The 21,663-nt window shown below is 58.0% G+C and overlaps 1 protein-coding gene across 1 annotated transcript in view; it reads right to left on the bottom strand.

Annotated features, from left to right (window-relative positions):
• The window catches only part of IGSF21 (immunoglobin superfamily member 21), a 233,599-nt gene extending 212,237 nt beyond the window's left edge, over positions 1-21,362 (bottom strand). The window contains exon 1 of the mRNA XM_043573888.1: positions 21,191-21,362. Within this exon, the coding sequence (XP_043429823.1) occupies positions 21,191-21,260 (70 nt within the window). The 5' untranslated portion in view covers positions 21,261-21,362. The remainder of the gene's footprint in view (positions 1-21,190) is intronic.
• Positions 21,363-21,663: the final 301 nt, after the last annotated feature.

Genomic DNA, 21,663 nt, shown 5'->3' with positions numbered 1-21,663 from the left:
GACTACGAAGCCCTAGGAGATGGAAGGAGCTTGGCTCCCTGAGTCTCCACATGGAGAAAAGCCTCCTGCCTAGTAAGATGCCTGCAGCGTCTGCTAAAACCAACTTTCTACTGAGCTTGTGCCATGAAATCCGGGGGGCTTGCTTGTTACATCACCAAGTGCTGCCCAAATACAATAACATTTTACAAAGCACTTTTCTGTAGGTGAATGAAGGCATAGAATCACGTCATTTGTTGCCCCCATTCATGGATGAGAAAACCGAGGTTCAGAGAGGTGAAGTATCTTGCCCAGAGTCACACAGCTGGTAGGTGGTGGGCCGGGATTTGAACCCTGACATCAACTTATTTTACAAGGCGATATGTTTCTCATTGGGAATACAGACAAGGAGCCACAGGGTGGGACAGGAGGGGGCGGAGTCCTTGTCTGCCTCTGGGTGAAGAAGCTGGGACTGGGTGTTTATCCCTGAGCCATCAGTATGGTTTCTGTTACAAGACAGATGGAGAAACGCACACACACACACACACACACACACACACACACACCACAAAAAATCTGCCCCTGGTGGGACACCTGGGTGACTCAGTCAGTTGAGCGTCTGACCTCAGCTCAGGTCATGATCTCATGGCTCGGGGGTTCGAGACCCATGTCCAGCTCTGTGCTGACAGCTCAGAGCCTGGAGCCTGCTTCAGATTCTGTGTCTCCCTCTCTCACTGCCCCTCCTCCACTCATTCTCTCTCTCTCTCTCTCTCTCTCTCTCTCTCTCAAAAATAAATAAACATTAAAAAATTGTAAAAAAAAAAAAAATCTGCCCCTGGTGTCTCCCCTCCCCAAGCAGGGACAAAAGCTCCCCAGGCAGAGCCTCCTTCCTCTGGCAGTTGCTATCTTTCTGGGGGGCTTTTCCCAATCCATAAGAGGAGCCCCCTTCTTTCCTCCCAGGACAAGAGGAAACAAGGATGTGTAGACATACCAGGTTACCGCCCCTGGGAGGCATAAGTTCCTCCAAAGGCCTAGTCCAGTCTCTGGCAGCCCAGGCAGACCTCCAAGACATCCCCATTGGCCAGATCGAAGCCGTCAGAGATGAGCCCCTCCGTTTAGCTATCTGTAAAATGGGGCTAATAACGCTGGCATCACAGGGGCTCTGGAGGGGATTAAATCACATAGTAGGCAACTGATCATTCAAGGAGGGAGAAACACAGACTTTGAGAACGTTCTAGCTCGCAGGGCCCTGAAGGATCTCATGGGGAAAACGAGGCCCAAAGGGAGTAGTTGTTGTTTGCCCTGGGTGGAACAGAAAGGTGGGTGCTAGGAGTTATCCTGACTGCTTTGTTTCTTTCCACCTTTTCCTCGGCATCCCTGGCTCCTTCCGATAGGCGCTTCTTGTCCTGGTGTGGAGAGTGGGACTAAGCCGGGGAGAGAAGGAGAAAGAAGGTGTCCCGAATCTAAGCCTCTAGTCACAACTAAAGGCTGGACCTCATGGGCTTTCCCACGGTTTTGGCTGGGGGAGGTCTGGTGCTCCAGTGGGAAGGACACAGGCTTTGGCCGCCCGGAGATGGGGTCAAATCCCGGCATGGCCATTCGTGAGCAGGCCCCTTCCCCTGCACCTGTCCCCTTCAGTGCGTGGGGACAAAGCACCCATCCTGATGGCCGTCGCCTGGAGGAATGAAAGCCACGTGCTCGGTGCCAGCCGTGGGGGGTGCTCGCCAGATGGCACCCCTGATCGCCGCCCAGCTCTGTCTTCTTCACAGCTCACACCTGCCCAGAGGTGCTATCCTGGCTCCCAGCCTCCGGACCTTCCCCACGGTGTGGGCGTGGCTAGGCTGAGCGATGGCATCACAGCCCCATCCGTGCCCAGCAGCTGAACCACTGTCCAACCCAGAGCCCTTGGCTCACAGGGAGGGGCGGGAGGGGAGCACGCCTATGGCAGAGAGCCTTGGGAAGAAGGCAGGGGCCCCTCCTCTACTGACTCAGAACTGCCTTCCCACCTCCGCACCTTTTCCAATGGTGCCCCCCCAGCAGGTCCAAGCCCCTGTCTCTTCACTCCCTACTTCCCACCCAGCCTGGAGAGTGAGGCATTCTCCCTCCTCGCTAATAAGATTAAAACGTATCTCCCTCTTACAGTATCGATTCATAGCACTGATTTACTGTTACTTCTCAGCTGCTACAAAACGGATGCGCGGGCTGCCACCTTAATCTCTATCCATCTCTTCACTGCCGGGGAATAACTGCTAATTAATACCTTTTTGCCTCCTGACACCCGCCAGCTTTGAGGGCCATCAATACCCTGGGCTCCCTGCCCCCCAAGCCCACGTGACCCCACTGGCTCAGGCTCCAGCCCAGCCCAGCCCCCGCCCAGAGGTGCTCTGGGGTCTCAGGGGAACAGGAGAAGGGGCGTGAGCTTCCCAATCCTCGACCTCCACGAGACACGGACGCATACGGCCAGCGGGCACAAGGCGGTGGCTATCTCAGGAGGGACAGACCCAGGCCACCCCTCCTCAAACCACCCATGAGGTTTTCATCCAGTCTCAGGCTCGTCACCCACAGAATGGAGAGAGCCACAGACCCACCTCCTACATGGGCAATGATTCAATAGGAGCAGGTCAGGAAGGTGCCGAACGCAGGCCTCTGCCTCCTGCCTCATTGGGTCTCTGGCCCGGGCGGAAGGGGGTACGGTCATGGACCAGCTGAGTCGGCAAGTGCTGGTGGCAGGGCGTGCGGGTGGCCAATTCCTGGTTCCAGAGAGCAGGGTCCAGAGAAGGCCCCGTCAGGAGAAGGAGTCAAACACAAATGTACGGACTGGCCGGGAGACACAACTCGCCCTGCTTGTCTTCTCCTTTTCCAGCACCAAAGGCCACCTCCTCCAAGAAGCCATCCTTGACCACCCAACCTAGAGAAAGCACTCTGCTCCCAAGCCCCGCACTATGCCGGGACCCTGTGGGATTCTCCTCACAGCACGGCACCATCCGGAGTGAGGTGACTTACCTTCTTGTTCATTTCTGCCTCCCCCACCGTGATGTCAGTCCCAGGAGGGCAAGGCTCTGTCTTGTTCGATGCCATTTTTTCAAATGTACGGTAGGAGGTCAGTAAGTATTTAATAAATGAATAACAAGTTCCCCAGTAGCATTTGCTAACCATCATCATCGTCATAAGCAAGATTACTACGTCCTTCTTCCTCAAATGAAGATCTGATTAAATGCCTTCTCACCTTTAATGAGGGCATCCCATCGTGATCTCATGGTTTGTGAGTTCAAGCCCCGAGTCGGGCTCTGCGCTGACAGCACAGGGCCTGCTTGGGATTCTCTCTCTCTCTCTGCCCATGCCCCATTCGTGCCTGCTCTCTCGTTCTCTCTCAAAATAAATAAATAAGCTCAAAAAAAAATTGCCACCGTGTACGAAACGTCTACGAGGTGTAAGACCCTCTCAGCAACACAGATACCATCACTCCCATTTTACAGATGAGAAACTGAGGCTCACAGCACTTAGATGCCTCGCCCCAGATGACACATCCAGCAGGTCGCTCAGGTGCCATTCAGAGCCAGGGGGGCCACACTCGAAGCACTCCACCTGCCCCCCTGATACGGCCCAGCACCTCCCACCGGGACGGACCCTGAGGGCTGCTTCTCTACCGGCAACACCGGGACGCCGGGGCTTTCCTTCTGGCACCCGGATCGAAACCGGCAGCCTGCTGAGAGCAAGCCATTCCCTGTGGTCACCAGAGGCCAGTCTGGGGAGGGACGTCAGCCTGATCTTGGATTCGCACAGGGCACACCGGGAGAACCAAGAACAGAAGCCCAGGTGCCTCGAATGCGCCGAGGAACTCTGGACTTGCCCCTCCCCCTCTCTGCACCAATCCCCCCCAGGGGCACCTGTGGGACCAGATGGGGTCGGGGATGTGTGAACACCCAGGATTACGGCTCGACATCCCCCCAATCTGTCCTCGCCTGCGGGATTCCCCTTTATCTCGTAGACACCTGACAGCCGAGCTGGGGCCCTGCTCGGCGAGGGAAGGGGGTGGGGGGGGAGGGTGGCAGCTGTCTGTCTCCTCTGGCAGCGAGGGGTGGGGGCGGGGAGGGAGAGGAAGCCCCAGGACTGAGCCCAGCAGATGTGCCAGCGGAAGCCAGCACGGGCACTTTTAATAAAACATAACGAAGCGTGGGATCGTAAACTATTTCATCTAATTCCCGGCCTCACGAGGGTGGGGCAGACCCGTTGGGCTGGCAAAGGAGACAGGTTTATGGGGGGGGGGGTGACCTGAGGCTGGGCTGGGGGATGGGCAGGCACAAGCCGGGGGCAGGAGCCCCAGGCCTCCTGGCCAGGCTCAGGGTGGCCTTTCCCTAGGCCTTCCTTCCAGCTTGGGTGGACACACGTCAGCCCTGGCCCCCTCCTGCTGGCGACCGGGGACCAGTCACTTGCCCCTTGGCCTCCGTTTCCCCACAGGTAGAGGGAAAGGAGGGTTGAACCTAAACAGGAAAGCTCCAGAACCTTCTCCAGCCCTGATGGTTCCCTCCATCACCCAGAACGGGCAAAGCAGGGCCCCCCGGACTCGCACTCCGACCCACATTCCGGCCTCCCAAAGCCGGGGGTACCTCCGTGGCAGGCTGGGGTTCCACGGAACACAGTTTGAAAACCACCCCCCCACCAGGCCCAGCTTTTCTCCCAGAACCTCAGTGTGGGCCCTGCTGATCGTGGGGCTCCCCCGGTCACTGCCACACGCACATTGGCTCTCTCTCCATGTTAGCATTTACTGCCGTCGGCGATGAGGCATCTCCCATGTTTGCAGGGCCGGGCCGGAGGAGATGTCCAGGTACTCGGGCCCCGCCCTGACCCCGCAGCTCTGCAAGGTAGCCATGGCTCCTTCCAAGCCTCCTCCCCCCTCACTGCAGTTGTGACGCCCTGCCTCTCCGCGAATGTTCCTCCTCATGCGTGTGCCAGTCGCACACTGCAGAAGGGAGGGTCCCGGAGGGCGGGCTCCGTCTCTCCTCCCATCGCTCCTCCTCCAGTCTGTCTTCAGCGCCTCGCACAGTACCTGGAGCACAGCAAGAGCCCAAGCTGTCAGGCGGACGGACGGATGCTCAAAAGGGAGTGAGGTCTCCCTTCCTGGCCCGAACGGGTACCGCTCCGCCAGGCCTAACGGGCTCACTCGCATTTCACAGTGTCTTTGGTATGAATTCCAACAGAGGCTGTAAGCTCCTGGAGGGCAACCGTATCCTCTCTCCAGATCCCACAGCATCTGTGCGGCTTTTGTTAGTTCCGTGAACACTTGCCGGTGCCTTCTCTGCACCAGGACCTGTGCCAGATGGGTCACCGATGGCCGGCGTGCCCCCCCCTCCCCAGTGCTGTGGACACAGTAGATACACAGAAAATGCTTGTGGAATGAATAAACGAAGTGCCGTGCAAGTGAGACCTGAATAATGAACAGGGCTTAGTCCAAAGAAGGAGGTGGGTTCCAGCAGTGGGAACAGCATGTGCATGTGCAAAGGCCCTGGGGCAGCTAGGGCCACCGTGTCTTCAGTGCCGAGGGGGACGGCAGGAGGATGGGGGTCTCGGTCCAGCTTTCTGTCTCCTCGGTGGTTCCCCTCGGGTGGCATCCATCTTCCGCTTTCCAGAACACCACACGATAGGTTCTCACGGAGGCCACGCTTGCTGGGAGACGGGAGGGAGGGGAGACCAGCTGCAGACCCGCCCACCGTCACAGACACATCTCCCTAGTCACCTCCAGGCCCACTGAACACTCATGTGCTCAGACCCACACACTGCACTAAATATAACCGTCACATATGCCTCTTCTGTCTCCTTTCCGAGGGAAATAACATTAAGTAAAGCCCTTAAAATTTTAAAGAGCTGGGATGCGTGCTCTCTGCGGGAAGCTTTTAGCGGCACGCTGGAAAGAAAGAATAATAATAATGAGGCCAGAAACAACAGAGCAGAGCCTGGCTGCCACCCCGTGACCGCCAGGGCAGGGAGGGGCCAGGCCCGTGGCCTTCACAGTTGTCGTGCAGCCGTGCGTGGGGCCCGGGCCCAGCTCTGGCTGCAGCTGGAGTCCCCGAGCCCCTGAGAGCTGTGTGGGATCAAGATGGGAGGTCTGGAGAGTCCCGGAGGCACAAAAGGAAGGGATCTCTGGCAGAGAAGCAAGAAAGCAGAGAGAACAGAAAGCGGGTAAAAGGTGAGACAACCTGGGTTCAACACAGCACAGCCACTTAGTAGCTGTGTGACCCTGAGCAAGTGGCTTAACCTCTCTGTGCTTCAGTCTTTGCTGCTGTAAGGCGGGGGTGCTAGGGCGCACACCTCCGAGGGGTTATGCAGATGGCGCAGTGAACAGTTGACACAAGCAGGAGCTTCCCATAGCGCCCGCACGCACGTAGCAAGCATTCAGTACACGTTTCCTACTAACACCACTTGGCAGGTGACGTCCAGGAGGCCCAGGCAGAGAGCCTAGACCTGACCACACAGCTCTGTTGACTCCAAGCCCAGGAGTCTTTCCCTGGATCCACAGAGCTGAGAGAGGCCACTTTGTAACCAGAGGCTGTCCCAGGTTAACAGGAGGGGGCATCTTTTAAAGAGATCAAGCCAGATTAACACGCGGCTCTGTCCCCACCCCTACCCCCCACAGCATTTGCCCCCTAGCTGTAGGGGGCAAATGGCCCCATGGGGGTTTTCAACCGGAAAGCAGGCTCCTCCTGGCCACTGTGAGTGCCAGGGACCTGGGGGTCCGGACTGGGGAAAATCTGTCTCGTCGCAAGACTAACCCACTTCCGGCAAAGGCACTCGATCGATCCCCTGGGTCACCTCCGGCCTCGCTTCTTTCCTGCAACTCATACCCCTTCACCACTGTCTCCCAGAATCTCCCAGATGATCCAGGCCCTTTCCAGCCTATGAATCTTTGTCCCTACTATTACTTCCTCCTAAAATCTCTCCATCTCCTTCTTAGCCCGGCAAACTCCTACGCATCCTTCAAGACCCAGTTGGGTGTCACCTCTTCTAGTGATATAGAACTTTCCCCCAAAGCTCAGACAGATTAGTTATCCCCTGATCTGCATTCCTGCAAGGACTTGGCAGCTATTTCCATGGTAAAGTCTCCACTGTTATAACCACAATTTATTCGTTTGTCTGCCTCTCCGCCCCGGGAGGCTGCAAACCCCTTGAAGTCCAGCACTGGGTCTTACTTTTCCATGTAGTGCCAGCCTCAGCACGGGGCCCAACCCAGAGCAGGCGCTTAGCAAATGGCAGCTGCACGGAATTACAATGAGGCTGTGAGTGTGCACCCCACACTGAGTAACCAGTGGGGGGCCCCTCATCATTGACATCGCTGGTCCTTAGTAAACTCCACTGGATGCTTCCAAATTCCCAAAGGTGGGAATTTTAGGGTAACGACATGTCTTAAAGGAAATATTTTGGACATAGATGAGACCCTCCTTCCCAACCCTATTACCCATCCCAGAATCCGAGAACTGGAATCGTCCAGACCCGCCCCTTTGTTTGACGGACCCAAGACTCAGAGGAGGGGGTAAGCCAGTCACACAGTAAGTTACTGGAGGCGTTGAAATCAGATCCCGTGGCTCGTTAAGGCTGAGGCTGGTGCCCCTTCGACCCAACTGGCTTTTTCCACCGCGGCTCGTGACGATGCTGGGTCGTATGGGGAAGCTTTTTAAAAACTCAAATAGTTCCATGTTATTTTATTTTACTATGAAGTAAGAAAAAAGTATAGACTCGCCATCGCAAACCTAGACAGTGTATCTTTACATGAAACAAGTCAAGAGAGAGGAAATCAATTCAAATGTGTGGCAGGGATCGGATGCAGCGACGACGAACATCGCGAAGGGGGTGACGGGCTGGCCGAGAGAGGTTCAGAGCCAGCCGGCCAGGAGGCACCAGCACCCAGGGAGTGAGGACCCATGGGTGACAGAAGCTACCTCTGAGACCCCGGGGCCAGCCCAAGAAGGCAGAGTGACAGACACCCTGGGGCTAAGGTGGGGGCCGTACGGCCGGCGCAGAGAAAGACCCAGCCTGCGGGACACACGGCCCCAAGCTCAGCTGGAAAGCCAGTCCTCACCAAAGCCCATGTGGACAGTCAGGTAGATGAGAAGGGGCCAGAACGAAAGAACGTCACTCTGGCCAACGTGGAAACCGAGGCCTAAGGGGGCCGTTGGTGAAGTTCTTCTTGATGCATACTTAACCCCAGGGAGCGACCTGTCCCCTCCCTGAGGGTGACTCTGCCGCGGAGCCAGTAGGCGGGGCTGAGACCGACCTGTGCCGAGGGGCAGGGGGCGCCGAGGGGCTGGCGGATGACGGCAGTGTTGACAGATGGCACGCTGGCTGGCGAGGGGCAGGGGCCCTCCGTCTTGCCCGGAGCACATTAGAGAATGAGCCAGGGAAGAAATTGCCACTGGTATTTGTCACAGCAATTTCAGCAAAGCGCCGAATGTGTAAGCGTCGCATGAATTTCAAATGGCAGAATTAGTCCCCATCAAAGTCATTCTGAGCAGTCAAGGTAGACGGGGGGAGAAGGGCCAGACAAAGGAGAATCGAGGGGCCTAAAGAAAGCCACCTCAGCCAACCGGGAAGCTGTGAGCTGAGGGGGCCGTCGGTGGAAGGTTTCCCAGGAAATAGTCATCGGATTTGAAGCCAGGTGCTCCTTGAACTCCAGCTACGGCCCGCAGAGAAGATGTCTCTAAAGGTGGTGATGGCACTTTGAGCCTTCGGGTGAAGGATGAAGATCCGGCTGGGGGTCCAGAGGGCTAACTCACTCACTGTTAACGCTCCCCCCACCCCACCGCTCCCCCACCTGCAAGGGTAGAAGCCGCCTCCGGTGAGAGAGGCTGGCAGTCGGAGGGCACCTGCCTTTCCACTCGGAAGCAGGGGGCTTTGAGCCCGTTCATGACGGATGTCGAGCAGGCTGCCCACGGTAGGAGCCAGTGCGGATGGCAGGAAAGATGACCTAAATGGATGTAAGGAGAAAGCACCTCTCCGTGGGAAATAGGGTGGAAAATAGACTGGAGAATGACGAATCGGTGTGCCCTGGGGTGGAGTCATCAATCAGCGAGCTGGACCAGGGGACAGGGAGGTGTAGGGACACTGAATAGTCTAGGGCAGAGATGACGCATTGCAAAGGTCGACACCCGCAGTGGAGAATGCGGGCAGTTTCTCTTTACAAGTGGCGACATTGTCCCCGCATTACCTGCTGCTTCAAGCCCACGTGCTCCTGAAAAGCCAGTTCTGCCTTCCCAAAGACCCCCGTGCTCATATGCTGCTTTTCAGCTCAGGAAAATCCAGCACCCAGCCCAGGATTGGGCACAAGGATGGGCATTTTATTACTGCCACGGTCCTTGGTATACACAGCCACCCAGCATTAGCACTGCACGTGGTCCCCTTTGTGGTCACAGCAACGCTACTGGGCAGGGAGCACAATCCCCACTTTATAGATGGAGAAACTGAGGCTTAGTGGGATGGTGCTAGATCTCTGCTCTTTGCACTCGAGCTCACACTCCTTCCTCCTCCGCTCGCTCTGTAGAGACACCTGCCTGTTTGGGCTTCCAACTGGGTTTGGCCAATGGGCGGCCAGGAAAACACTCAAAGACAAGAGTTGGGGGGAATGGTGGGTACTTGTCCCTCGAGCTCCCCTCTGCGTGGCCCTCTCCAGTCTACGGGTGGTAACGGCCACCCACTGCGCCAAGCCCAGAGCGACACCATTCCCTGCTGTCTGCCCCAACCCCCATGTACACTGTCCCCTTAATAAGCCCGCCTCCTCCGAGACTCCCTGCTTGAGCTTGGTGTTTCCCAACTGGCACCTGATTGATGTGGAGGGAAGTAACTCCTCCCAAAGTCACAGAGCTCACACACACACACACACACACACACACAGCGGCTCTGGAACTTGAACCCTCCTCTGCCTGCCTCCAAAGCCTGCGTTGTCCCATCTGAACGGGGGCTGCTGCGTGGCTGACGTGCACACCCGCCACCTTTACAGATTGGCCTTATCCGTGTGCCACCTGCTCTGCAGCGTATTCAACATTTTTCTTTAACTCGACTCATTTTTTACTTAAATAAGCCGTTTTAAAAAGAGAGAGAGAGAGAATTTAAATCACTGCCCCAAATGGCAAACCAGACTTCCTCGCCTTAAACAGAGGGTAACTGAAAGAGAATTACAATGAAAACAAAACGCTGTTACTACAGCTCTGGCTCCCTTGGGCTCACTGAAGGTGTGTTGCCCCAGACCTGTTTTTGTTGGGAAGGCAGATCAGCACGCGATAGAGGGCATTAAAGACATGATATCATCAGCCTGAGGCTTTCTCCTTGGCACCACTGGAAGGACGGGATGAGAAAGAGACAGGGGAAGAGACCCTCCCTCCCCGATTCCTTGCCGCCTGTGGCCAATGCGCAGGCCCCACCTGAAGAGTGGCCCCAGGTCCGCTCGGTCCAGCAGAACTTTCTGTAACGACGTCCCGTTTCCATCCGTCCTGTCCGACTCGGGAGCGCTTGAAATGTGGCTGGTGTGACTGCAGAACCGAATTCTGTTTAATTCAGTTACATAAAAGCGGAGACACTCTGTTTAGTTGTAAATGTAAATGTCAGTCCTCAGTCACAGCCACGGCCACGGGCCGCCGAGTAGTGAATAGTACAGCCCTAGACGGTAAGCCCCAGGGTGGGGGGAGGGGTGGCAAGAACTTGCCTGTTCATTCTGCTCTGGATTTCTAGAACAGCACAGGGCTTCCTTCCCCCTCCCCCAGGATGCGATCAATTACCATTGGCTGCACCAGTGACGGAGTCAGTGAGTGAGTGAATGAATGAATGAATGAATGAACTACGTTGCATCCTGCAATGAAAGCGTGCCCTCTCTGCAACTCAAACCGTCCTGGGAACCACTAACTCTTCCCCATTAGGCACCCTTCCTGCCGGGGCTTGCCTTTCTCCGCCGACCAGGCCCCTCAGTCGGGCAACGGGGGCCCAGGGATTCGCCTTCCCAAGCCTCTTCTCCTCTGAGCTGGGCCCCAGCCCACTTCTCTGCTGCCCCAGCGAACAAAGAAGTCTTTGTGATGTGGCTGCTTTTGTCACTCCCCGCCGCCCACCTGGCTCCCTCTGCCCCCCCAACCCCCACCCCGTGCCCCCACCTGCAACACTAGGTGCCTGGTGACAATGAACAGTTAGTTTGTCACCTGCGCGTATTAACCGGGCACCCGGCCTTGGGTTATTGTGCCATCTGAATGCTCTCTTGACAACAACCTGTGTGCCCGGGGCAGCGAGCACCAGCTCCAGGTGAGGACGCCGTCCACCCTCTGGCCATGCCAGCCCTTCCTCACCCTGCGGGTGCTTCCAAGCCCCCCGCGTGGCCCCTCCCTGCCAGCCCAGCACGATGCCAGGGCAGCCTGTGATGGACGCCTTCCTCTGGGGCAGCGCTCGGGAGATGGCGCTGGGGACATAAAGGAGGCGCCAACGACTGGTGACAGACAACCCCATCGGAGGGGCACGAGTGCCTCTGCAGAAAGAGAAACAAAAGGGCAAAGGGAACAGCTTGGCAAGGGAACAAGAAACCCAGTGGTTCAGCTGCTTCTCTCCCTGGCGCCTCCCAAGCTGCTCCCATGATTTATGAGGCTGGGCGGCGGGGGGGGGGGGGGTCGCTCCCACTGGAGTGCCGCCGAGATCCCCACCCGAGTCCGGGGGACCCTGATGCTTCCCCACGGAAGGCTATGAGGGTGGGGGGTCCACCTGACTGAGCCCCTGGGATGGCCTCCAGGACTCGGAGGGAGAAGACCAGTCCCCCACATCACACACAGGGTGTGCAGTGACATTCCTCTCTGGCCTCACTTTTCCCGACTTCCAATGGGAGGAAGGAGATCGTGCACATAATTTCTCAGCTCCCTTCTGGCTCTGATGCTCTGTTAATTCCAAGCCTGAGGACTCGTTACTTGGGGACACCTACAATGCACCCCCTCAGCTGGGCACTGAGGCTTGCAAACACTTCCTCCCCTTCACGCTTGGGGGCGCTGTGCGAGCCAGGCCTCATTAGAACAGCCCCTTCTCACATGCCTACCATGTGCTAGGCACCGTGCGTGTGGACCCCGCGTAGTAGGTGATTTACCCTGCCCAGCTGCCCTCACCAAACCAGGCCACAGCGACGAGCTGTGGGTTCAGCTAGAGAAATCAAGGCTGACAGCAATGAAGAGGTTACCTGGGTTCACATGCTGGAGGGGTGGTGGCAAGGGGAGGTGAACCCTGGTCAGACTCTGGAGCCCATGCTCCCTGGAGATCTAGAAGCTTCTCCCCATCACTCTCCGTTCAGGCCCAAGGTACACGCTCCGCCTAGGGGCAGCCTTGCCATCTCGGCCATAACGGCTTTCCCCCCCTCGCCAGGTCTGGACACTCTGGGTGAGATAACAGCCCCAAATAACGGCATCTCTTCCTTTAGGCCGTTGCGTCTTTGGGGGCACCCAGAACAGCCATTTATAACCCAGTGGAGGTTCCAAACAGTTGCCAGCTTCAGGTGGCCCAGAAAAACCAATTCATCTTCCTAGAACACTGCCCTGGGAGTGTCACTTTGCCCTCTTCAACTGTTCCCCACAATCCCCAGGCTCAAATCCAGGCCCCTGGCCCCGGGCACGCGGGCCTCCACCAACAGCTCCAGCCAGGTTCATCCCTAGCTTCTCGATGAGCACCTTCTGCTCAAGGGAGGTCAGCCGGCTCACTGCCTCCCACCCCTCACACACCTACACAGCACTCTGACTCCCTCCCCCACCCTTTGGATGAGCTCTTCTCCTGCCCGGGATGCCCTCCTCACCCACCCAGAGTGTTTCAATCCCTCAGAACCTTCCTGGGCCACTCCTTTAATCCCCAAAGATTTATCCTTGGGATCCCTGTATTGGCCATTTATTATACACGATCGTTTATTGTTCTCAAATGAGTCTGTGTCGTGTGGGGTGAAATTCCTTGAGGGGCGTCTCTGGTGGTCCAGCTTGAGGTGAGGGCCGCCGCTCGATTAATGGAAGCGGCTGGATCCTCTGACTTGGCTCCCACATCGGCCTCCAGCAGAGGGAGAAGAAAGTGTGAGCCCACTTGGCCTATCAGAGGGACTCCAAGGCCAAATGATCCTACCCCCGGGGGGTGGGGAGGAAGGGAGGCGCCAGCGGCTGGGGACCACTTTCAGGCCAAGTGCTGTCATGCAATGTTTTACTCATCCTCAAAACACCCTCCACTTTCAAGAGACAGGATACCATGACTCAGAGAGGTGGCAGCTAGCTCAAATGTGCTCTGCTGGGAAGTCGTTGTGCTGGGACTTGAATCCAGTTCAGATGGAAACCTAAGTCCCTTAACAGCAGGTGGCTGTCCAACAGAGGCAGTGATCGAGGGAGGACCGGCACGCCCGGCGCTGTGTCGGCCGATGTGAACAACCTGCTCCGGGTTTGCAGGGAGCTCTGATCCGGACTGTTTGCCAATTTCCGCGGTGTAAATGTTCCTGCCGTGGTCACTTTGAAGCCACAGGCAGGATCAGCTCAGAGTTGGAAAGAGACGTGCAAATCAACGCCTGGGTATGAATCCCGCTCGGCCCATCACCAGCAGTGGGACCTTGGGCGAATCACACAATCTCTCTAAGCCTTGTTCCTCCTCTATAAAATGGGACAGACCATCACCTCCCAAAGTTGCTGGGATGATTTAACAGGACATCTCACGTGAACAAGGCTGGCACAGGCCTGGACACATAGGAGCAGCTCAAAGCATGTTTCTTTCCTTCCTTCCTTCCTTGGTTCCTTCCGTCCTTTCTTTCCCCAGCTCCCACCCATCACCAGTCAAGGGCCGCCCTCCCACACACACAAGGAGAAGCCAGAGGGAACAGGGAACCCTTTGGTCTTCCTACCACATCCCCCTGTTGGCTCGTCCCCCAGATGCCAGCCGTGATGCCAGTGTGAGTGATGGTGAGCAGTGCAGGACAATGGACACATTCTCACACCAGGACGTGCTTCCAGAGGTGACCGGTCAGGGCCGGGAAACAGGCCCAGGCCTGGTGTCTGGACTGAACCTCAGGCTCAGTGGGGGTGGGGGTGGGGGTGGGGGTGGGAATCATTCATTCCTTCAACAAACATGTCTCGAGGATCTGCCCAGAGCCAGGCCTTGTCCAGGGCTGGGGGAGCAGGGATGCCCGCCCTCAAGAGCTCTCAATTCGGTAGGAGACCAACTCTCGAGCCTCTCCAGTCCCAGAGGAGGGTCCTTCTAGCCGAGTGCCGCCCAAAGTGGCCATGACAGCACCCAGTCCACAGTGCATGCTTCTTGGTCCGTTGACTGGTCTGTTGAATTACCTGTCCCATTCCAGAACCCTGTAAGCTGAATGGAGCAACACTGGGTGGGCGGGAGGTGAGGGGGAATGGAAGGAAGGCTGGGCACGCAGCCACCAAACCCAGATTCCACTCTTGCCACTTCCTGTCCCCGTCTTTGCACCTCCCCACGCCTGTTTCCCTGTTCTGTGGGCACAAGAGTAGCTGCCACTGTGTCTTATGTGAGGGAGGACTCGATGACATGATGGGTGCGGAAGCATTTTGTCAACTCTCAAGGACGACCGGCGGGTAGACGGGAGCATCTGGAGCCCGAGCCTCCAGCCCTTTGATTATCCGCGAGAAAGGCAAGAGTGTAGATCCACGAGCAGAACTGGGCCAACGGAAAGTTTATCTGTGAATCCAGCCTAAATTCCACACGCTGTAAGCCTTTCCATACATATTTCTGCAAAGAGTCTGTTCAACCAGGACACCCACGTCTAAAGGCCAAAGATGGTTTCTGCATCTAAACAGCCAAGTTTACTGAGCACCCACCATGGGCTTTGTGGGGAAGATTCACCAGCGAGCAGACCCGGCCAGGGCCCCTGCCTTCATGGGGCTTCACAGGGTTGGGGAGGGGCGCTGGCCATGCCTTAGGCCTCCAGGGAAAGTCAGGGCACAGGTGATGGGATCAGTCACCCTCGAGCTAGGGGACCATGAGTCATCTTCAGTGTTACTGGCAACTATGAGGCTCCCCATGCCTAGGGAGGGTTTTTTTTTTTTTTTTTTTTTCCAAGCAGCCGAAACCAACTCTGGATAACTCAAGCCCCAAAAAAGTAACTTGTGGAACATTCTGGAAGTTCACGGAACACGAGGGCAAGCCGAAGCTCCAGGCGCTATAAGGACCCACGCCCTTTGTGCCGTAACAGCTCTGGCATAACCACGGTTCATACTGGTAATCATCAGAGCACATAGGACTGAGCCAAGAGCTTTGCATGTATGTAATGACTCGTCCCATCCCGTCAACAGTCCGGGAGGTAGGTCCTGTCATTATTGGCCTCAGGGAATTAGAGAAGTACAGTTTCACGGGGGCCCCCGTGGCAAGGAGTACTTTCTGGTGGTTCTCAGTCTTCCTCTGTTCTGGATTCAGATCCCTGGGAGACTGTCTGATGGGCTCATCTGGGGATGCCTTACCTGTCTATGCCACCTACCAAGATGGGATACCATAGGGAGGGGCGGGGAGCATGCACAATTCCCCAAAGCAAATCCAGTATGTGAACGGTAGATGTACAAAGGACCGACAGATCAGATTCTTTGCCTGGGTGCCACCATGTCCTTTCCTGTTCCTTTGGGCTGCGACTCTGCGCACCTCCAGCCCCATGGATTTATTCGCTCCAGCCACGAAATCCTGGCCAGTAGGTCTTGGTGATCATGGGCCCCCTCTGCTACTGGACCCCAGTGAACGTGTAAAGTGGGTCCCAGGACTTCATCCCCCACCCCCTTTTCCCTCCCAGGAACCTCATCCTGAAGACAGATCGCCTTTAGGAAGTGATGGCATGTGCGTTTTGCCACCACCGACATTTGTCGTTTGAAACAGAAGGCTCTGCATCCTCTAGCAAGTGGTAGCGGGTTGTTGTATTCCTTCTTCCAGTGATGAAAAAATAAATAGTTTCTCCTCTCCTCCGGGAGCAGCAGTGTCTCTAGATTGCTTCAGACCTGGGTTTGAAACTCCCAGTTGTTCCACTTAATAATAATAAAAAAAAAAGATCCTGAGCCTCATTCATTATTTAAGAAAGACAAGAAAAGAAAGAAGGAAAAGAGAGAGAAAGAGAAAGATCCAGGGCCTCTCGTCTTCCTCTGCAAAACACGGCTCATGACACTGCCTCCCAGATTCCTGAGAGCGTTCAATGCGTCAGGAACATCTAACAGGTGTGGAATAAATGGTAGCTATCCGTAATATCACTCTTGTTTCTCCCAGTCCTCAAAAAGACTCTGGGGAGACCAGTCTTGAGTTGAGCTGGTCCTGCCACGTACAATCTCACCTCCAGCTCTTTGCTCAGCCAGGTTTCCCCCCTGGCACGTTTTCTTCCTTAGCCCTTGGCTTATTCATGTCCTCTCTTTACTTCAAGGTCTAGCTCGAGTTCTCCTTCCTCTCTGAAGCCTCCCCTTGACAGCCCCAAGGAATCACGCTTCCTCAAGAACTTCCTGGAGGGGATGTCAATCACTTGGACACATGTCCGCCTGGATGGCTATTAGTGTTCCATGAACTTGCCCGACCTCTCGGCCCGCGGGGGTGAGGGTCCCGGTGTTACTCTTTTCTGACATGCCCTGCCCACAACGGATGCCCATTCACTGTCTTGATGATGGCGAGGGCTTTCGGGGACAATCCCTTCCGCCATCTGGGCAGAATAACACTGGCTAATTCCCTCTCAATGAGGATAACATCCAGACAGGGAATTGCATACCCTGCAACCCTCCACCAGAGCTGAGAAAGTGCCTGACGGCCATCCTCACCAGCAGACATCAGAGCACAGAGGGAAGGAGTCAGTCCTGTGTCTGAATCGCTCATTCACTTATTGACTGGATGGCCTTGGACGAGTCACTTAACCTCCCTCAGCCTCAGTTTCTTCATCAGCAAAACGGGGCTAATTTTATCTTCCAGCGTGCTAGTAAGGATTAGACGAGACAAGAACGATGAAGCTCGGGGCGGAATGCTGGCACACAGTGAGCCTTCGGTGAGGGTCAGAGGTACAGCCCCTGCCCTCTGAGTGAAGAAATCAATTTTCCGCTAAGCTGTGAACACCATACATGCAAGGGACTCTCTACTGTGTTCAAGGTCATGTTCCCAGTGCTTAGCACTCTGCTTGGCACATAGACACCATACAATAAACATCTGTTGGGCACCCGAGTAAACACGTCAAGCGGCCTGGGGATGCTGCAGATGTGGGTAGGGTGGTAAGGCAAGTCAGACACCTGCGTGGATCCCAGGAAACCCAGCTAACAGAACTAACCAGTCTCTTCTTTGTTCGGTCTTTGTTTGGCCTCTGCCTTCCAATTCATGACTGCTAACCCAGAAACCCGAGAAAGTCACTTAAAGTGCCCCAAGAATGCATGCGACAGATGTTCTGCAAAGTCGGGTTAGCCGGGCCAACCTAAGGCATCACCGGTGGCCGGCCGCCCCTGCCCAAGGGATTCTCTGTGCCCCACATAGAGGGAACATTAGAAACAAGGAGGGAGCCTGGGGCTGGGCCAGGTGGGAGCTGGTCGGAGCCAGATGTCCTGCCACCAATAAATCTTAACACTCTGAGCCTCAGTTTCCTAATCCGTGAAAAAAGGAGCTTAAACCCATCTTGCAGCTGCATGAGGCCTGTGAAGCGGCTAGCACGTGCGTGACACGCTGCAGCTGATGCACACAATCGTGGCTATTGAAAAACCAGAATCCCAGCCAGATACTAGGAAACGAGCAATCTCAGGCTGTTTCGGGAGACTCTCGTGTGTAAGGATCGCGCGACGTGGAGCCTCCTCGCCCGCGTGAGCCCGGGCAGCTCTCCTTTTGCGCCTGCCGTCTTGCCCCAGGCGTTAGGATTTCAGGGGGGGTGGGAATCAATTCCTACTCTAAGAGGGTCCTCCTGCTAAAAACAAAAACCAGGAGTTTCAGAACCACTGAATAAATGACCGCGGAAGTCGCTTCCAGCTCCGACATTCTCTGCGCTCAAAAGGCAAAAAATTACTTCAACCTCTCAGGAAAAACTCTAGTTTGCAGCTGGGGTGGGAAAGGGGTGGGGTTTATGGCTGTGGGGTGGGGCCAGGCTGGGGGCGGGGCGGCTGGGGGAGCAGGGGCGGAGCCTCCAGCTCTCGGCTCGGCCCGTCACTGCCCTGCAGGGGCTAAGAAGGAACCTAGCGGTGCCCGACCCCCGCCCCGCGCCGAGTGTTGGGTGGGGGTGGGGAGGAAGGATAAACACTTAAAAGTCGCCACAGCGGCTTTCGCGCGCGCAGCCCCCGCAGTCTCAGTGCTGCGGCAGCCTCGGCCCTCCGGAGCCAGCCCTCCCACCCACCCACCTGCTGACACGCGGCTGCGGAGAGAGAACGGCAGGGCCGCTGGCTGGGGCCTTTGGCTCGCCCTACCTGGGCCTGCCTACCCACTACAATTCCAGGAGAAGTTCCCGGGGCCAAAGGAGGCAGGACCAAGAACCACTCTCTTCCCTACCTCCACCCCCCATCCCCGGTGCCCCCTCTCCCGGGCCACTGCACAGGGACAACCGCAGGACTTCCTTCCCAGAAGTGCCCAGGCAGGGGAAACTGGGGCCCCAAGACTTGAAGACGCCTCGGGGCGCTCCTGGGTGATCCGGAAAGCCGGAGAAACGTGGGTTTCTCCAATGCAGAGTCAGATATTGGGGGGCGGGGGGGTAGTTAGGGGCAGGGGCTAATGGCCCAGCCAGTCCTGTGTGCAGCGGAGTGCCTTCTCCCAAGGCACAGACTCACCTCTGCAAAGCTGAACGCTTTTGTCTGCGATCCTTAGGGGTACAGCAGGGAAGGGGACGCTAGCCATGCCCCTACCTAACAGAGACCGCCATCGCCTTCCCCCCGGCCCCTCCACACCACCACTGGCAGGCGTGTTTCGGAATGCCTGCCCTGGATTCTACCCTCTCCGCCCTCCCAGGCGGCCCCTGGCAGGTGGCCCGGCTAAGCCAACTGCTAGGTGCACGGCTTGAGGTTGCATCCCGGAAGGGCGCCCTCCTCCGGCAAGAGAGCCTCTTACATCTCGCGCTGACCCTTTTCGTACCCCCGCCCCCTCGTGGGCACAGAGTTGGAACCGGGAAAGAGGGACCCCACCCTCGCGCACGCTCGCTTCCTCTGCGGAGGAGAAGAGGGCCCCCCGGCGGCCCAGGAACCCTGCCTGCGCCCCAGGCTCGGAAAGTTTCCCGTCCGTGATCCGAGTCAGCGCTCCTCCCTTCACCCTGAGCAGCGAGCTCTAGGCCACGCCGGCTCCCCCGGCCCAGACGCGCTCACCCGCGGCTCCCGAGCCCCCCTGCGCCCTGCAGCCTGCAGAGGCGGGCAAGGGGAGCGGAGACGCCAGGACGCCGGGTCAGCTCTCCGCAGCCCGGCAGCCCGAAGAACGCCGCTCTCGGGCTCTGGGGAGAGCTCGCAGGGTGGGGTCCTGACGGAGCCGGGTTTCCCAACGTTGGCTTAAACCATCAGTCGCCAACCCCACCCCTGCCGCGTCAGTTCTGCACATTCCGGGGTGGGGGAAACGATGCTCCCCTCCTGCCCCCAACCCCCAATCCCTTCTCCCTGCAATGTCCAGGTGAGGGCTCCAGTGCCTTTCAACAAAGCCCAGTGCCGAACGCTGGAACCGGGACCCCCCCCCCCCATATAACCTTTCCCTCTAGAGGCATCCGACGGAGGGAGCCCTCACCCCAAAGTTGGGGGGAGATTCTGATCCACTTTGGAAAGTCTTTTGCTCCAAAGGGTAGGGGACAAAGTATGGGGCTGACATTTCTTCTGGGTCACACACAACCCCTCCCCCTCTCTGCCAGCAAGACCACCATTCAGGCTTAAATTCTGCAGCCTCTCCCATCCGCAGACCCAGCACTCTCCGAGGACCTCGTGGGCGGGGTTATTTTAGGGCGGGGGGGGGGAGCACCCATTCCTGGCAGGCACTCTCAGAGCCTGGTGAGGCACCTCCCCGCAGGGCAAGGCAAACAGAGTTGACCCCCTACCATCATTATTGAGTTGGGCTAGGGGCTGAGATCCTACTGGCCACAATGGCTACTTTTTGGCACCCCGCACCCCCCCCCCCTTCATGGCTGTGACTCCAGAGGGGCCGATTCTGGGCGCCCAGGTTTAGCATTTGGTATTGGCTGGGACTCGAGGACGCGGACCCTCTGGTCTCCGCGCCTGTGGCTGTTCGCTGGTCCCGCTTTCCCCCTGGTGGGCTCTTAGCCTGTGGGTCGGCTCATTGCCCGAAAGGTGCCGGGGTCGCCAGGATGGGCTCCGGTAGCATGTAAGACCCACCAGGCGGCGGCGCCGGGCGCGAGGCACCGAAGGCGGCCGTGAGCCCCGGACCCTGGAGCTGTGGAGCCAGCATCTTTCGCTCTGGGGACCCCGCTCAGCTTCCAGCTTCTCTGAGCTGGTTCAGCCAGGACCAAGTCCTTGCGGGACACACACCCGGCTGCTCACACCTCCTGGGCTCCCGGGCGCATCCATCCACTAAAACCACACGCTCCATCGCACGCACACACGCTCTCGGACCACGAAGCAACACAACCCCCACGCGCCTGCACCTCCACACATCCCACATACACGCATACTCCTGCCCAAGTGTCACATCCCCCCCCATCCTATGCACACACGCCCCCCCCCCCGAAATAGTCATCTGCTGCCGCACACCCCTGAAGAGACTCACACACTCGGGACCCGCGAGAAACGCCACACCTCACATACTCCCCACCCTTTAACACGCTCACACATACAATGACACAAGCTTTCACACTTCACACCTCACCGAGAAGCCGGCACCCGCTCACACCCCCAAATACTCTGGCTCACTCTGGCTCACACGCACACCTTCTCCGTGGAACTGACAGAGACACTCAAACAGCCCATCTGCACACTCACATCTCTAAATACACTCCCGCACCCTCTGCGCACACAGCTCCTTCCCGGACACCCTTACCCACAGACGCAACAAAGGCACACGCTCGTACACACACACACGCGCGCGCACACACACACACACACACACACACACACACCCTGGCACAGACCCGCGCGCGCTCTCCTCGGAGGACACCTCCTCCCTCCGTGGCCGAGCCGACCGACCGCGCGGACCGCCACGCCGGGACCGGTGCTCGCGCCGCGAGCCTCCCCGGGGCGCCCCGGGCCCGCGCCCTTCCCCGGCGGCCCGCCCCCGCGCGCGTCCCCCACCCCGGGCTCCGGCCGGGCGCCCGCGCACTCACCGCGCGCCAGGTCCAGGATCGCGGCGAGCAGCAGGCAGACGCAGCCGCGGAGGCTCGGGGCGGCTCGCATGGTGCCCGGGAGCTGGCGGCGGTGGCGAGGCGGAGGCGGTGGCGGAGGCGGCGGGTCCCCTCGCCATGGGCTCAGGCGCGCTCCTGCCTCCGGCCGCCGGCCGCGACGGTGGCGGGCAGCGCCGGGCGCCGCGGGGGCGCCCCCATGCCGCCGCGGCCGGGCCGCCGGGGCGCCGGGCTCCACTCGGCTCGGGCTCCGCGGGGTGCCGCGCGACCCTGCGCTCCGGGCGTCCTCCCGGCGCGCCGCGGCTCCCGGCTCCCCCGGCTGCGCGCGGCGCCCACCGCGGCCCCGGAGTCGGATCGGCGGCAGCGCCGGAGTTTGGAGCCGAACCGCGCTCCCTCTGCCTCGCGCTCGCCTCTCCCGGCGGCGCGAGCGCCCCCCTCCCCGCGCCCTCCCTCCGCCC

The sequence above is a fragment of the Prionailurus bengalensis genome, chromosome C1 (genome assembly GCF_016509475.1).
Source record: "Prionailurus bengalensis isolate Pbe53 chromosome C1, Fcat_Pben_1.1_paternal_pri, whole genome shotgun sequence".
Taxonomy (NCBI): Eukaryota; Metazoa; Chordata; class Mammalia; order Carnivora; family Felidae; genus Prionailurus; species Prionailurus bengalensis.
Note: the sequence above shows the minus strand (reverse complement) of the source record. Positions and strands in the feature narration are given on the sequence as shown.